This window comes from Capsicum annuum, chromosome 9, assembly GCF_002878395.1.
Source record: "Capsicum annuum cultivar UCD-10X-F1 chromosome 9, UCD10Xv1.1, whole genome shotgun sequence".
Taxonomy (NCBI): domain Eukaryota; kingdom Viridiplantae; phylum Streptophyta; class Magnoliopsida; order Solanales; family Solanaceae; genus Capsicum; species Capsicum annuum.
In genome coordinates, this window is record NC_061119.1 from 58,005,682 (window position 1) to 58,024,791 (window position 19,110).

Sequence of the window (19,110 nt, forward strand, 5' to 3'; positions counted from 1 at the left end):
TCCGTCCCAAATTATGTGTCTCCATTTCCTTTTTGGTCCGTCCCAAAAAGAATGTTGTCTTTCCTTACTTGGTAAGTTTTTAAAAATATTATTACAATTTTACCCTTAGTGGTCCCACTTGATTTTAAATACTATTATTTCTTTTTTATTTGTTTTTTCAATTAAAAGTGGTCCCATTTGATTTTAAAGTCAATACTTATTTCTTAAATATCATGTCCAGTCAAATCGCGACACATAATTTAAGATGGAGGGAGTAATTAATATGGATTTTATTACCGGTCTTCCTCAGTCTCAGAATTAATATAATTCAAATTGGATCATCGTGGATAGAATAACAAAGTTTGCTCATTTTTTGCCAGTGGACTACCTTTTTGGCAGAGTATTATACAAAGTTATATCTTCAGGAGATTGTGAAAATGTATGGGGTACCTGGTTCGATTATCACTGATTGTGGTATGCAATTTTCATCTCACTTCTAGTAGTCTTTTCAGAAGGAATTGGTTACTAAGGAGAGTCTGAGTATTGCTTTTCATCCTCAGACGGATGGGCAAGCTAAAAGGATTCCCCCGATGTTAAGTATACGCTTCGGGCATGTGTGGTTGATTATGGTGGCAGTTGGGTGGAGCATCTAACTTTCATAGAGTTTTCTTACAACAATAGCTATCATTCTAGTATTGGTATAGCCCTTTTTGAGGCGTTGTATGGTAGGAGGTGTAGATCTCCTATTGTTGGTTCAAGCTTGGTGAGGCGGATATGTTCGATCTAGATTTTGTCTATTAGGCTATGGAAAAGGTGAAGGTGATTTGGGATAGGCTTAAGGCTTCCAAAAGTTTCCAAAAGTCCTATGTAGATGTAAGGCGTAGAGACTTGGAGTTTGAGGTTGCGGATAAGGTGTTCCTCAAGGTTTCTCCCATGAACGGAGTAATGCGATTGGAAAAAAAGCGGAATCTCAGCCCCTGGTATATTGGTCCTTATGTATTTTTATGGAGGGTTGGAAATGTTGCTTATGAATTACAGTTGTCTCCTAGTTTGAACTTCATTCATCCGATATTTCATGTCTCCATGTTGAAGAAGTGTCTTGGTGATCCTTCTTCTATTGTGCCTTTGGAAGGATTGGATATCTCAGACTCTCTGTCTTATGAAGAGGTCTCAGTTGAGATCTTGGATAGGCAGGGTTGCTGATTGTGAACCAAGGATGTGTCTTCGATTAAGGTTCTATGGCAGAACTATAAGGTGGAAGAAGCTACATGGGAAGCGGAGGAGGACATAAAGTCCAAGTATCCACATCTATTTTCTTCTCCTAGAATTCATGTAGAAGGTACGTGTCGTCAACACATCTTTATTTTCTAATTTTTTTTAAAGGAATTACTAATATCTTTGCATTTTTTTCAAACTTTGTTAAAGATTGAAAAAATATTTGATAATGAAAATGACTCATGTGTGTGATTACCCCTACCTTTTCCATTATTTGGGAGTGAATGTTCCTAGTGGAGGAGACTGAAACACCCTGGTTTTTGGACCTTAGAAAATTTCTTGATTTCTGGTTTCTGGGTAAAATACGACTTAGGGGAACAAGTTGTACACTTAGGTATGAGTGGCATGGTCCAGTCGTATGCTGATCAGTATTGGTTGGTGGTATGGATGTAATCACTAGAATGGGTACCATTTGGGTGGTATGAGTCATATAGTTAGGTACGGGTTGTTTGGTTACTTTACTTAACCTTAGACTTGGTAACTTAAGTTGGATCTTAGTACGAGTGGCTCATCATGAACCGTAAGCTAGGGTATGATTCGTACCTAGGACTTCTATGGTGGTTAGTGTTCAAACCTCCTGGATTCTATTTTGCCAGGGGTACGGTTTATGGGTACCAATCATACACTTGAATATGAGTTGGGTTTGGGTATGTAGTACCTTGTACAGTGTTAGGTCCAAGGGGAAAAGTTTAGGTTACAAAAGGTAGGTACCACTCGTACAGGATGGGTATGACTCGTAAGGGTCATTCATACCCTATGATGGCAATTTAATGCAGTTTAAGTGAGGGCAATCCAGATATTTTCCCACTTATCCTCATAAGGTCCCACGACTTATATTGCACTTGGGAGGTTATTTGCCCTATTATTCAATTCTGAAACACTTGGAAAACACTCTTAAATCCTCTCTAGAGTTCTTGGGCAAAGGAAGCTAGGGTTTCATCTTAAGGAGTAAATTAGTGCTAGTCTTGGTGATTTCTCTCTATCGTCATCTTGGTTTAAGGCATATTCTCTTCCCTCATTGTTAGTTTCAACTAAAGGCATCATTTTATACAATGTTTTCATGATTTGAATGTGGTATGATTTTGGGTTTTCAAATATGATTTGGTGGTTTTGGTTATAAATGCTTGGTTATGGTTTTCACAAGCTTTTAATTATGCTTTTATATGCATTAATGGTAGTTTTAGATAATTGGTTGCATGGTAATGGTTATTTAGTTATGGACTTTGGTTTTGGAAATATATGCCCCCAAAGTGTTTGATAAAATGCCTATAATAATGCTTTCACTATAATATTAGTTTTTCAATAGAACTTATGCATGATTTAAGCCTGGTAATGGAACCCTAAATAATATGAATGGTTTAAATGGTTATGAATGGACTGATAAGGCCTTGGTGACCATGGTTTTTGTTTAATCAAAAATCATGTGGGGTACATGGGAATCCCCTAAAAATTGGCTAAGAACAATACTTGCAAGTTATAGTCGGTATGACGATACCACTATCTAATAGCCTTGATTAATAACTGGTTAATATTTTGGTTGGTTGCTTGGTAATGGTTTTAATTGGGCTTAAAGGAGGGATGTGTAGTTAAGCCCTAGAAGGTGGAGGTCCTAGAGGGATCTAAAATGGAAACTCATATTTGCCAATGTGAGGTTTAGTCCTAGCGACCGTGTGCATGATGTCACACTATATACTTTGGGGTATGTACTAGTCATCCTAGGTTATTTTCTTCGATTATGTGGCTTCACGTACTTGGGCCCTTTCAGTAGAGGGAGCTAAACTAGTCATCCCAAGTTCTTTTCTCTGATCATGCGGCTTCAAATACTGGGGCCCTTTCAGCAGGGGGAACTGAACCCATATAGCTCATGTGTGGTTTGGGTCAGCAAAGGTATACAGCCTAGGTAAAGGTTTTAATGGCATACTAAACCAGATTCCCTTTCCTAGCATGCTTATATATATGTGTGTGTATGTGTGTGTGTGTGTATGGTTGTATGAATATGGATGGTTTTTACTTGGTTTTATAAAGGGAATTATTTTATCCTTATCCTGAGTTCATGAAAGCGTTCACCCGCTAACCCATCTTTGAGCGTTGTATCCCCACACGATGCAGGAATCGGCTATTCTACTCCTTCTGCTTAGCATTCAGATATTCAGGGACTGCTGTTAGATTAAAATAGTGACATTTCATCTTTCCGAAAGGCTCCATTTAATGGATGTTATTTCATACTTTGACTTATTTATGGATGTTGGTTTTCGCTATGGTTGGGGGCATATCCCAACTGGATTTCAATATTCTTTTGGTTAGAGGCTTTGTCGTACTACTATAGGTTGGAATGGGTGGGATCGGTATTGGTGTCAGCCTTAGCTTGGTATTGGTATTGGGGTTGATATCGGTTGACGATATTATTGGTTGTTCCATCCTCTTTATTTTGGGATTATATATTTAATTATTAAATAGAACTTATTTGGTTATGGTTGTATCTATGGTTTAGTTTGGCTTGGTATGGTTGTATGGTTGGTAGGGGACGGTCGGACACAGTTGGGTTGGTCCCGCTAATAGATCCATCCCAGATTCTGTAATCTAGATAATTACACTATCTTGTTATAAGTTTGAAATCATCCAACTCAGGGTTGGCGACTGTAGGTTGGGTTGGGTAACGGGGGTGGTCTACGATCTCGGTCGGACTTGGGATGCCCATTACGACAAGGCTCCAGGTCGGGTCGGGTCATCGTGTCAACTACGAACTTATGACACTTTTAAAACTTAAAATTGTGAATACTTGTTAGTGTAAAGGTATTTTTATTTGGATATAATTTATTTTTGGGGAATTTTTGGACTTCAGGACATCAGACGACCCATTCCACAGTCATGGAATATAACCACAATCATACTATGCCATTGTGGTTTTAATCAAAAAAAATGGCTCTCAGGAGATAACTAGATGGAAGTTTCCTACAATCATGGCTTAATGTCATGATTGTAGAAGTGAATCATGGAAAGGAAGTCCTTAAACATTATTACAAGAGATAAGCGAGAAGAAGATAAGGCGACTATACCTTGAAGTTATGATCATACCAAGATGTGGAGAAAAGGTGCAAAATTAAAGTTTCCTAGGGTTAAAGTACAACAGAATCAGATGAGAGAGTTCAACAATTATAACTAAAAGGTACGAGGTCATGCCGAGAATCATACCATTAAAGGTCTGACGACCAACAAGTCTAATACTACCTGCGAGCACCAAGGACGATCATGGAATCAAACCACAATCGTACCTACCTTTGTTCTGACATGACCCACTCAGAAATCTTATTATCTTTAGGATACATTTTATTTTGTTTACAAATACTCTTGTTAGGTCCTTTGTACCAATTTACAGTCTATTACATTATTGTAAGGTTGTAAGGCACATTCTTTGTCTTGGAATCACAAACATTTATTGTTAAGGTTTTAATTCAAAGTGAGATCTTGGAGTTTTTCATTTTGTTATTTTAAGTTTACAATTATGTTTTCTTATTAGAATTCTTCTTATGTTCTTGCAATTAAGAGTAGATAAACAACATAACTAGGGTTGTCAGGTTGTCGGGTTTTGGGTAACATGATGGATAAATCAAGTAGGGTTCAAAGTACAAAGTAATGCTCAACTGGTGTTTATGCATGTAGTGTTACTTTCGGGTTTGATTGATTTCTGACGATGTACAACTTTAAAACTTATCTTATTTTTATTTTGGATGAAAGAATGAGTAACGGATGGAAAGAAGGGAATGAAGAATAGAGACTTTGAGCTACTAACCTCTACTTAATAGATTGAGACGATAATTTGGGAGAGCTAATGTGGAATCCAAAATAAGGGTTAGTAATACAAACTCAGGAAAAGAGAAAACTTACTGGAGGATATTTCTTAGATAAGAGTGGAGCCCTGTTATAAGTATACATAACCTATCGATTATATATATCAAACATCGAGAGAGATTGGAAAGTATGAATAACCTACGAAGTTATAAAGTTATTGGGGAACATAGTTTGAGAGCCTCACTCACACTGATTATGAATCTAATAAATTAACAACTGTTACTATTGAATTATTTATTTACAAAAAACCCTTGTTTACTGGAGATTATTATTGATAGCCTCAACTACATATTGATTGATACTTCTACCTATTACTTATGGGATCGACCCTAACCTTAGTTGAATCCTATATTTAAAAGTCACTGCTTTATACTTTGTTTAGAGGGTAACTTGGGCGACATCAAATTTTGGCACTGTTGTTGGAGAATATAGTTACGGAGCTGATTAATTGTGTTTATTGGGTTATTGGTTGTTGTTACCTGACTTTATCTTTTTATTATTTCTAGGGCACACACTAGTTATTCCCAATACTCAGAGTCAAGGTAATCCCATAATTCCACTTGATACAGAAATTGAGATAAATCTATGAACTAATCAAAGTATGGTGAAAGAAGAAGTTCATAATTAAGGAGCCCTGCTCGAGGGCGTTCATGATGATGCGACAATTTTGAATTATCTAGAGCATCATCATAATGGTCAAGAAACTACAAAGATCTCGGCTTGCTTGATGGCTAGGAGAACTCCACGAGGTAGGTAGTGAAGAATGGGCTAGAAAAGATGAATCAAGTCATCTAGTCGCACTTGATGAGTGAGAAAGACAGAGAAGGCATAGGGGGCAACATTTTCTACAACAATATATCCATCATCATAAGGATACGAAAGAAGATTTAGATTATTTAGAGCTGGTTGAAACAAGTGTTATTATATTACCTCCAGGGATTAAATTTGACATCATTAGTGCCATAATCAACTTGCTGAACTTAAAAGCATATTCTCATGCCTTTTTACTGATGATGCAAAAATACATGTGATGAGCTTTGTGGGGATTTGCAATTCTTATAATCAACCTGGAGTGATTCAAGAGGTGATTAAATTATAACTATTTTCTTTCTTGTTGACGGGAAAGGCTCTATTATGGCTGTCTGAGTCACCATACAGATTGATCACTACTTGGAATCAATTGAGGACTCAATTCTTGGACCAATTTTTCCAACTTCAAAAATTTTGCAATTAAAAGTGAGATTATAATTTCGGGCAGTTATAATTAGAGGCATTATATGAGACTTGGTTGAGGCGCATGAAGAAGCTGTAAAATATTCCAAATCATCGGATGATTGGTCAAAACTTGCTTGAGATCTTCTATAAAGCCTTGAATTCAAACACCAAGGTTGTAGCGAACACTATCACTAGTGGGGCATTCATGAGTCTACATTGGGAGAACGTTTTGAGATTCTACATTACATCACAAAAATCAACTGAGGTTCGCATACTCGAGATGTAAATAGACCAGCAGACACTTATATAATTGGGGTAACTAAAAAGTAAAGAGCATTAGATGAGTCAGTAGCTTAAGAGGTAGCACAACTGGGACTAAAATTGGGTTACTTATGAAGCAATTTGTAGTAGCAGATATAGCGAAGGTGAATGTTGTTGGCTCATAGGGTAAGGTACCAAGGCATGATGATTTTTATTTTGAGAAACATGCAAAGTTAAACAGAGAGGAGGCAGATTTTAGAGCCAATGTCCAAGGGTCTAACCAACATAATTGGAACTCTAGGCAAGAAAATCAAGGTAGGAAATACTATAGAGATAATAATTACAATAGGACTGGATATAGAGATAGGAGTAGGTAGCAAGATGGTGACTAGAAGAGAAAAGATCACTAGAAAGATAACAGTGACCCTTAAGTTCCACCTAGGAACCGCGATACTAATTCAAGCAATTTGTGAGTGAAAGATATTTTTGCAAAAATTGTAAAAACGGTTGAAAATGTGGAAGAATATCCTAAAGAGATTAGGGCAGATATTTTAGGAATGATTTAAAAGGTTGAATCACATGTTACCACCATAAAATAACTTGGGCAACAGTTTTGTCAAATGTCTACCACACTGAACCAGCATCAATAAGGTACATTTCTGAGCAACCTCATATAAAATTAGAAAAATAATGGTGATTGATTGAATATATCTACTAGGAGTGGTGAGATAACCATTGATCCACCTGTGCATTTGAATATAGAGAATGAGGTAGAACCAAAGATTGTCGATGATGAAAAAGTTATCGAATCTGAAGATTTAGTGGTGGATAAGAACAAAACTGAAAAGCCTTTAGGTGATAAGCATAAGACCAAGGCAAGAAAGGGGAAGAACAAAGAGGTCCCATAAGTATTGACTCCTATTCCATGACCTCCTTTTTTTTCATAAAGACTAAAGAAGAAAGTTAAAAAGGGAACGCACCAAAAGCTTAATTTTATGCTAAAGGAGTTGCAATGAATATCCATCTAGTTTAGGCTCTAGAATAGATGTCAGGTTACCTAAAATTTATTAAGGATTTGGTGAAAAAAGAAGAGGACTGTGAGTTTTGAGCCCATTAGTAATGTGCACAATTATGGTATAATAGCCTCTAGATTTTTGGTTAAAAAGAAGGAAGACCTTGGAGCATCCACGATTACATACACAATTGAGTGCTTCAATTTCTCAAAAACTTTATATTATTTGGGCGCTAACATTAATTTGATATCGGTAGCAGTTTATAAACAATTGGGGTTGGGGTCACCCAAATCAACTTTGATGAGACTTTTCATGGCAGACCGTACTATGAAAAAACTGGTGAAAATCTTGTGTGATATTTTGGTAAGGGTTGCATCCTTGATCTTCCTAACTGATTTTGTTATCCTTGACTATGAAGTTGACTTTAAGGTTTTCATTATTTTGGGAAGACCACTCTTTGTGACTGGCTATGCATTAGTTGATATGAAGACTGGGCAGATGATGTTTTGATTGAACAACAAATAGGTTACTTTTAATGTATTCCAATCCATGAAGCAACCTAAGGATGTGTGTGATCTTTGTGATAGATACAGTTAACAAGAATGAATTTGTGCCTTCTATTGAGGAGAGGCTACGAGTTGAGGCTCTTATAACGATAATTATGAATTTTAAGGGTGATGATATTGAGGGGTATTATGATATGGTGAGCAAAATTGATGGTAGGGGTTTATATAGTTATACACCAAATAGTTAGATCTTAATTTAAAGAATAAAGTGACACCACCAATTTGGCCTTCTATTAAGAAGCCTCCGATCAGGAGCTCAAGGCTCTTCCATCTTATCTTTGTTATGTATTTTTTGGAGTCAACAATACTTTGTTGGTAATTATTGCAGTTAATTTGGTAGAATTGCAACTTAAGGCTTTGGTTCTATTTTGAAGTGATTCAAAAGGGCCATTAGATGGTCCATTGTTGATATCATTGGGCTTTCACCAGGAATTTGCATGTACAAAATTCAACATGAGTTGAATTATATGACTACTATTGAGCATCAATAAAGATTGAATTTGCCTATTAATAAGGTGGTGTAGAAAGAAATCATCAAGTAGTAGGACGCAGAGGGGGTTTATCCTATTAGAGATAGCAAGTGGGTGAGCCTGGTCTAATATGTGGCTAAAAAAGGGTAGAATCATTGTGGTTCTAATTGAGAAGAATAACCTTATTCCTATGAGGTTAGTCACTGGTTGGTGTATTGGCATGGACTATAAGATTTTAAGTACATTGACTGAGAAGAATCACTTTTTGATATGTTTCGTGGATTAGATATTTGACCGTCATAATGGTCGAGGATGGTAATTTTTTATGATTAATTAGGTTACAATCAGATTTTTATTTCTCTCAAGGACCAAGAGAAGACCACCTTCACTTGTCCATATGGAAATTTTCCATTCAAGACGATACCTTTTAGTTTGTGTAATGTATCCACAACCTTTCACTGTTGCATGATAATTATCTTTTCTAACATGTTTAAGGACACTATTGATGTGTTAATGGATGAATTCTCGATTGTTGGTGATTCATTTAAAGATTGCTTGGCACATCTCTCTAATATTTTGAGGAGATGCAAGGATTGTAACTTGGTTCTAAATTGGGAAAAACGTCATTTCATGGTTAAAGAAGAAATAGTGCTTGGTCACAAGATTTCAAAAAAGAGAATTGAAGTCAACAAGACAAAGATTGAGGTGATTGAAAAATCACCTCTACTGATTTCGGTGAAGGGTGTTCGTAGCTTTTTTGCGGCATGCAGGTTTTTGTCAAAGATTCATCAAGGACTTCTCTAAAATTGCAAGTCTTTTATGCAATTTATTAAAGAATGAGATAAAGTTTGTGTTTGATGATGCATTTTTAAGGAATTTGAGTGCTTGAAAGAGAAGTTGATTTCAACCCCTATTATTGTATCTCCCGAATGGTCCTTGCCATTGGAGGTTATGTGTGATGCTAGTGGTATGGCATTGTATGCAGTTCTAGGCCAAAGGTGAGAAAAGATCTTATATCTCATCTAGTATGCTAATAAAGTACTTAACCTAGCTTAGAAAAGTTACACTTTGACTGAACAATAGTTGCCAGTTGTGGTGTTCGTATTTGAGAATATTGGTCTTATTTGCTTGGCATGAAAGTTATTGTACATGCTGACCAAATAGCTCTTAGGTATCTTATGTCAAAGAAGGATGCAAAATCAAGGTTGATTTATTGGGTACTTTAATTGCAGAAATTTTACTTTGAGGTCAAGGACCGATAGGGAACTAAGAATTAAGTGGTTAATTACTTGTCAAGCCTTGAAGAAGAGGTCATGTTAAAACTGAAGGATGAGATTGAATTGATAATACTTTTCTAGATGAAAGGCAATAGCTGCATCGTAAGATTTGATCTTGTGGTTTGAAGACTTTGTAAATTATTTGGTAAGTGATGTGGTTCCTAAATACTTGTCATTTCAGGAACGTAAGAAGTTTATGCATGAGGTAAGGAAGTTTTTTTAGGATGAGTCATACTTTTTTAGAATATATGTAGATGGACTAGTTCAGTGGTATATTTCTAAGGTTGAGATAATGATTATCTTAAAAGCAAGCCACTCGTCACAAGTTGGGGGTCATCATAGTGGTGTGTTGACTAATTTGGTAATGCATTTCTGAGGTTGAGATAATGATTATCTTAATTTACGCACAAGATATTGCAATGTGTATATTATTATCCCATTATTTATAAAGATTCACGTGACTATGCAAGGGCTTTTGACCAATGCCAAAGGCAAGAAAATATCTCACGAAGGCAAGAGCTTCTAATGACCATTATCCTTGAGCTCAATCTATTTGACGTATGCAGTATTGACTTTATGGGCCCCTTGCAAGCTCGTATAGTATGAAGTATATTTTAGTGATAGTTAATTATGTTTTGAAATAGGTGGAGGCGGTTGTGCTTTCATACAATGAAGGAAAAAAGTGTCACAGTATTCTTGAGAAAGGGACACCAAGGGCTACCATTAATGATAGATGCTCACACTTTTACAATTGTCTATTTAAGGTCTTTCTTGAGAAATATGCTGTAAAACATAAAGTGGCAACACCTTATTATCCTTAGACTAGTGGGCAAGTAGAGATCTCTTATCATAAAATCATGTCTATTTTGACGAAAACTGTGAATACTAATAGCATTGATTGGGGTAAAAAGTTATATGATGCATTATGGGTTTACCAAATAACATTTAAGGCCCCTATTAGTTCTTCCCATATCAGCTTATGTATGGTAATGTGTGCCACTTGCCTGTCAAACTTGAGCATAAGACATTACGGGCACTGAAGAGGTTGAATCTGGAATGGAGTGATACGGCTAAATTAAAACTTGAACAGTTAATCGAGATGGATGAATTTCATCTCCATACCTATGAACGATCAGATTTGTACAAAGAGAAGATAAAATTATACCATGATAGCAAGATTGAGAAATTAAAAGAGAATTTATCGCAGGGGATATGGTATTGCTATTTGATTCAAACGGAAGTTCTTTCTTGGAAAGCTAAAGTCAAGATAGAGAGGACTACATAGAGTGGTCAGGGTGTTTCCCTATGGTGCACTCAAGTTAGAAAATAAAGACGGCCAAAAGTTTAAGGTTAATGTCCAAAGAGTGAAACACTATCTCGGTGACATTGACGAAGTGAAAGTGATATCAGAAGTAAAACTATAGAGTGCTTGAGAAGTCAAACACACCCGAGTCGTGTTGCGACGTTAAATCAGGCGCTTCAATATGGGAGGCAGCCCATGGGCTAGTTAGTGATGTCTGAATAACCAACTTAGCCACGTCATCGCGGCATTAAATCAAGCGCCACTTAGGAGGCAACCCAAGAATTTTGTACTTTTAATTTTATAGGGTAATGTGTGTTACTTGTGCAGGGATTGTGCAGAAAAGAAATTGCAGAATTGGAATCAGTGTTGAACCTACGAATGAATTGTATGATCGTGGAAAGGTCCTACAACTATGGGTTCAGTAGTCTGCATGAAGTCCAGAGAAATGAATTTTAGGAGTTGTCTTTTAATTGGTCATCATGATCCTACTTAGATATCACGATCGTGGTATCAATCGTCTAATCAAACTCCTGAGTCATCAAACCTATGATTTTAAGGAAAGATCATGGCTAGATACCACGATCGTCCTTAAGATCCGTAGGTTCCCAAATAAGTTTTCTTAAACCCTCCTGGTATGAGCAGGAAACATACTCCCCCTCTTTCCTAATTGTTGTGTAAGAAAAGTTTGAAAACTCCATTATTGAAGTTTAAAGTTTAAGGGTTTGAAATTAAAATTCAAAAAGTATTGTCAAATATAAAGGGTGTTATTGTAATGATTCAAAGCATCTTTGGAAAGTTAAATTTGAAACTTGAACTCATTGGGAAAAAAATTGGTGTGGTTTAGGTCAGATTTTTGTGGTTATATGATGATTTTGTATTTGTTTATATCTCTATGTATAGCATCACTATATATTCACATGTTCTTGATGTATATCTACTAGCATATCCATATAGCTAATGCATATCATGTATCTTTGCATATTCATGAAAATCTGTGTATGATATGCATTGATATGTATGGTATAACATATCGTTCATGTTGTCTATTACAAGAGCCTCCAGTCAGTTTATCAACTTAAGGCTTTGCTCTATTACATATGTTGTAAGCTTTCCAGTAATAGTGATATAGATGAGTGAAATACATGTTACTGCCCTAAAATCATTTGGATTCATGAGATTGAATATTTACCGAATGTTTGCGATTTTTTTGGACGAATCTATATTGTAAGGGAACAAGCGTGAAATTAAGAGTGGAATATTCATTACCATAGTGTAGTAAGAAATTGCCTATGTTAAGTTCGTTTGCTAGGATTTGGCTAATCATTGCCAATTTTTTCAGGCTTTAGTTGCTAAACCTACTCTTAAGCTAAAATTTTGCCAATATTAACTCGGAGTGGGTAATCGGGTCAGCACATATCCAATTTCATTGCCCCATTTTGCCTTTGATTTTTGGATAAATTACACAAATCCCAAACTTAAGAGACTATATTACCTAATATCTCTTTACTTTTTAAAAATTTAAATAAAATTCCGATTTTCAACTTTACTCTTGATTTGATACATATCAACAAAACCTCACAACCTATTTTTACTCCATCATTAACTCATTCAAACTATTTTTTTTTCAAAGATTTCCTTGTCTAAAATAATTTTCTTGTCTAAAATATCACCCTAATTACCAATAACTAAATCATCTTCCTTCCTGATTTTTTCTCCTCCATTAATGCTTAAATCATCTTCCTGATTTTTTCTCCTCCATTAACGCATGCAACTATTTTTTTTCCTCTCCTAAAACCTCTCTCAACTTTTAAAAAAAAAATCGATTGATACATATATAAATTTATTTAGTTATTCATACATGTTTATTTTTTTAATGGTGATTCATATGAATGATAAATATGATATCATTATATGGGTATTATGGTGATTCATCTGATAGATACAGTTTTTATGATTTTAACGGGTGATACATTCGATATTAATAGGTGATATATATTGTATTATGGTGATTTATATGGTAGATACAGTTATTATTTTCAATTATTGGGTGATTCATATGATATTAATGGGTGATATATATTGGATTATGGTGATTCATACGAAAGATACAGTTATTTATTTTAATTATTGTGTGATTCATATGTTATTAATGGGTGATACATTTTGTTCATATTGAATCTAAAAACGGAGCAGGCATACCTATCACCGGAGCTCACTGTTCTAGTGAACCAGCGATGGTCCACTAAAAAACGATCCACTCACCACCGAAAATTCCCATAACAGCCTGCTAAAAAAATCACCCCACTGACGTCATCAATTATTGGGTGATTCATATGTTATTATTAGCATATGATCTTTCTCTGTATGCATGATTCAAAAGAGCTTCATTATTAGCATTTGAAAAATATGTTGGTTGAGATTCAAGGGAAATGTTGAGATTGAGATGATGTGCAGTAGTGGTGGAGGCGGCGGAGGGGCGGAGGAGATGGCGGCGAATGAGATTTTGGAGTGAAGATTTGTTGGTTAAGCTTTGAAGTGTAGATACAGCAGCCATGTTTGGAACAAGATGGAAATAGTGGCGTTTATGGCACTGATGAAAATGTTGGATTGAATTGGATTGAAAGAAATTAGGGTACTGGAATTTTTTTTAATCTGATTAATTTATTGTGTAACTAATTATGCATAATTTGTCCAACAGAATAAAGGAGAATCTTTTATTTCCTTGAATAAATATTTTGCCAGCTTTAAATGTATCACTTTTTTTCTTTTATGTATCACCATTTCAAAAAACTAAAATAAAATATAATTAATAAAATAATTAAGATTTTATATAATATCACTTAAAGATTCAAGAATTTATGCAAGTTACTCTTGATTTTTTTTTTCTCCATCGTCCCTGCTAGAGCCTGCATATATTTCTAACTGGGATGCTCTTCCAAACAAGTCTCTGATTATTGGGCCCAAAGAAAAGATGCTAGGAGTAAGATCCAAAATTTCTCTATGGTCAATCCGCTATATAAGTGTTTTTTTAGTGGTTATGGTTATAGATAAATTACATCATACCACAAATTAATTTATCATAATTATTTAAAATTTTAATCCTTTTAAATTATTACATAAATTTTTAATTTTACTTAAAAGTTCAAATACATTGATGTATCCGTGTAAAATTAAATAATGTATTCGAAAGAATGTGATGTATCTATGTAAAATTAAGGGATGCATTCGGAGAATGTGATGTATCCATGTGGAATGTGATGTATCTGTGTGGACTAAATCAAGGACTTTTAGTAATTTGAAAAAAAAAAAAAAAGGATAAAAAGTAATTAGATATAAAAGGGTTTGGAGTTTATATAACTTTTCTATGCTTATCTTGCATCTCTTAACTAAAAAGGAGGGGGTTTTAGATATGAATATTACCATGTGTTTTTAGGCAACTACACATAAGTTGTTATATACTTCAGTAGTGCAAATTTTTACACTATAAATACAGTTTAACTTGTGATAATATATCAATTATCATCCCTAATGTGTACCATTATTAGCTTATCATAAGAATTTATATGTAATTTTATATCAACAGTGAATCCTTTTATTTGGTTATAGAGAATATTCAACAAGAATAATCATAACAAAGAGAGGTAATATAAAACAAGCTCTTCAAACTTTCATTATCAATCACCAAAAAAAAAAAATTAATACATTGATTAACACTCACATAATTATTAAGAATTGCTTGAGAAAAAATGGTTTTCCTCTTTCACTCAAATGAATACCATGGTCTTATTGTCTCTCATTTCTTCTTTGTTTCTCCTAGTGCACCTTTTTCCCCTGTTTTTTCCTACACTTTCTTCTTATGAAAATTTGTATATGCAAACTTTACTCCTTTGGAAAGGGCTTCTTGCACTTTAGCATTTTGGAAGATCCTTTGGAGGTGGCAAAAGTGACTCATTTGGACCTTTCCCATTATCTACAAGGAATGCCATTTTCAATCCCCATGTTGTATGTATCTCTAGATGGCAATGCATAAACCAAACTCCTGCAATTTCAATTATAATACAGTTAGATATCACTATAACAATCATCCTCTATAATAACATCTCATTATAATAGTCAAGTTTTCTTTTGAACTAATTTTCATGTTATGTTATATTATATGGTCTTTATAACAACATTTCACTTAACAATCAAAAAAAAAAAAAAAATCCATACAAACGACGGTATGATTGTACTATCGAATACAATGTAACTTCTAAAGAAAAATAACATAGGCAAAATATGGCAAAGGGCAATAGAATATTAAAATGAATTGTAGTTAGTCACTCCATGAAATAATTAATGAGTTATTCTCTTGTGTTACCTAAAATATAGAAAAATTAAAACTTTCAAAATAGGCAGATTATCTGTTACAACAATTAATCTTTAAACTGTCCGGGGCATATAAGTTGAATCTGACAAAAAAAGTTGTATGTATTTTACCTGGATTGTCAGCGTGGAATCGTATAGCAACCCATCCTCCAGAAGGAACACTAACTGTATTCCTCTCAACAGGATCGACAAGATTAAAATTCTTAGGATCTGTTTTTGGATTATAATTTCCTATACCCTTACCAACTTGAAAGAAATTGAACCCATGCAAATGAATTGGATGATTCTCAGGGGCTATAATTCCAGTATCCTGCAAAACTATTTGGACTGTGTCATTATAAGACAGCCTATAAACCTTAGTCCCATTGGTCGTGCCCATATTCGCGGGTGGTGTTGTGTTTGTATAGTTGAATGCAAACGGAGGGTTTGCTGGAAAATCCGTTGTGAAAACTCCTTTAATCCCAGAGAAGTGTGCTTGTAGAAGTGCAATTGTTGGCATAACAAATGTAACATTGTTTATACTAGCCACAACTCTGCTTCCATTGCCTTGTTTGCAAGTTGGGCATGGGTTAACCCCTAGACCTACTGTAAAAAACAAGGAGTGATCAATTTTTTGTGGAACATTAGCGGGGTATTTTTGGGAATTCAGGCTTCTTAAAGAATCAAGAAAACTGTTTGCTACAGGGGTGGCATTTTTTGGGGGTGTACTTGTAGTAAGTGTAGTAGTGGGGTTATTGTCAAGTGTGCCAGAGTAATGTAAAGTTGCTGTGGCTGTAACATTGTCAACAGCAATTGGTGCATCCATAAATGGTGAAGCAGCAACCATGTACTTGCCAGAATTTTTATTGGCAGTGACAATTACGTTGGTCGTTTGGCCAGGGGCAATTACAATTGTATCCGTCTGGAAAGGCTTAACATAGGTGGCATCGACTTCAACTACTGTCAGTTTGTGTCCTGCAATTTTGAAGAAGAGTTCTTCATTGAGTGCGGCGTTGATGACTCGTAACATATATGTTTTTCCTGGATCAACATTCAACTTGAATCCACCTGCATATCATTTCGTCCAAAAATGTCATTTTTCCCTCTTTAACATATTTTGTGATTGTGAAGTACTTCATGCAGAGGATCAACTATACATACCGATAGTTTAATAAAAGTAATTTAACATATTTCAGGCTAATAATTTCACTTATTATACAATTTTTACATATATTTGTGACGGTGTATGAAAGATAGACTTGTAGAATTATAACCTTGTGAAGTACAATTTGAAATAGGTCCAGGATGACCATTGATAGTGTGAGCATCAGAAACATTAGGTGCCAATCCTGATTTTATGGCTTCATTAATCACAGCTTCAGTATCAGATTTCCACCATTCAGCTGCACAGCAACAGCAACATCATCATAAAAAATCTAGTAATTAATTTTCCTAATTTTTGACCCCCGCGCCCAAAAAAAAAAAAATCCCTAATTAAGCACATTAAAGTATTTATTGTATATACAGTCTTATCTAGCATTTTTGCAAGAGATTGTTTCTACGGCTTGAACACGTGACCTCCTAGTCACATGACAATAATTTTACCAGTTACTCTTCAAGACTCGGGCTCCCCTTCACTTCCAATATTAAGTAATATTCCCAAAAAAAAAAAAAAAACAATGTTGTTCACCTAGGATCACAACAGCTTCATGGTTGGGTTTTGGGAATGGATACGGAACTCCAAGTTTAGGCAAGATGACAAGTGCACCATGAACAGTGGCCCTTAGCCACAAAATATGAGCATGCCAAAATAGTGTGCCCCTTTGGCCTGTGATGGTGAAATTGTAGACATAGTTTTGCCCTGGCTGAATTGGACATTGTGTAATATATGCTGGTCCATCTGCCCAACCTGTTCTAAGTTGTCTAATACCATGCCTGTAAATTAAAAAACACAATTAATAAAGCAACTTATTCACAAAGATATAAAATCTTGACCTTTAAGCCAGTAGTATAGTGTTAAATTATTGTACTTTCGCAGGTAGTGCATCTTTTTTTTGTTCAGGTTACTAATTTTACTTTTGATAGATGGTAATGTGTAGTTATCTTTCAAATGATGATATGATAGGCAGGCGGTGGAGCTAGGTAGAAGAAAGTAATTGGATTCCCTTCGTCCGAAAAATCATATTCGGCAAGGAGGGCCAAAAAAAACAAAGTTATATGTATAAATTGTTGAACCCCTTTGATATAAGAAAAGATTCAAATTTCAGGTGCAACATTTCTTGATGTTTTTAGAATTGTCCTTTATTTGAATCTCCAACTCCGTCATTGCTGATATGTATGGAAGTCTTTTGCATTGTATCTAAGAAGTTGATTAGCTCTAATTAAATATTAATTAGATGACTTACCAATGGATAGAGACATTATACTTAACATGATTAACAACTTTGATAAGTACATTGTCTCCTTCCCTAGCATAGATTGTTGGTCCTGGAAATTTTCCATTCACAGTAACAATGGACTTTGAGGAACAAAGCCTAGTCTCCTTCTTCAGTACCACCTGCAATATATACAATGCAATAATTACTTTGACATTAATTACCATGAATTGGAGTAAAACTTTGGTTAATTAATATGTAATTAACATATTATTTTGATTAACCATACGGTTTAAAAAAGAAATGATTTTGCTTGTCTTGAAGTCAAATTTTTTTTTTTTTAATATATATATATATATACTCTGTGAAAGTTCGTTTATATATAGTGCATGAAATTGGCTAATTGTTTTCCTTGTTATTCATGCAAAGACAAAAGAAAAAGAGAAATTCTTCTTCTCTAGAATCAAATATATTCATGCATATTAATTGATACAAATCATTTCATGAATTCTATAACAAATGATGATATCTTCAAGCCGTAGTTGATATATATAGTATATATCCTTTCTACTAATAACTACTTCCGTATTACAGACCATCCAATATATTTTTTATTATGATAACACATCAAGAAATTAATGTACATTTTATTTATCGATGCAAGAGGGTAAACTTAAAACTAACTGACTAAATATGCATAAAAAAGTTATACTGGTAATAGTAATACTTACATTGAACTTGTAATGTCGAACTCTACATTCAACAACAAGAGGAAAAAGGCAAATTGCCAATAGGATGAAAAGGCAAATCCAAGATTTCATTTTTGTCTGTATTTTTTGAACTTTTTTTAAACACTTTTCTTTCTCTATGCAATTAAAGTGCTTAGAGAAAGTTCTTGATGTGTCGAGTAATCTTGTTTTATTCAAGAAATGACTTGCCAACACAAATATATATATGTGTGAAAAAAAAGGCCTTAGATCAATTCAATTTGCAGTTGTGTTATCATTTTCTTTAGTTAGGTGAGATGGATCTACTTCCTTCTTCAACAGCAATTGAATTTCTTTTTTGTAATTTTTTCTCCCAAATTCATTTCTTGCATGTTACATAAAGCTTAAAAACTCTCTGTGGACCTACTTAAATTTGCAAGTTAAGCTATATTTGTTCGTTTATGTCAGTAACA

General features: G+C 34.6%; 1 protein-coding gene across 1 annotated transcript; it reads right to left on the reverse strand.

Moving 5' to 3' along the window:
* Window positions 1–14,855: 14,855 nt before the first annotated feature.
* On the reverse strand, window positions 14,856–18,862 carry LOC107842777 (laccase-4). Its single transcript, XM_016686801.2, has 6 exons — window positions 18,662–18,862; window positions 17,961–18,112; window positions 17,246–17,490; window positions 16,830–16,958; window positions 15,688–16,623; window positions 14,856–15,247 (listed from the first exon to the last, which is right to left on the reverse strand). Exons 1-6 carry the CDS (start codon window positions 18,749–18,751, stop codon window positions 15,117–15,119), a joined length of 1,683 nt encoding a protein of 560 aa, XP_016542287.1. The 5' UTR covers window positions 18,752–18,862; the 3' UTR covers window positions 14,856–15,116.
* Between the last annotated feature and the right edge of the window lie 248 nt (window positions 18,863–19,110).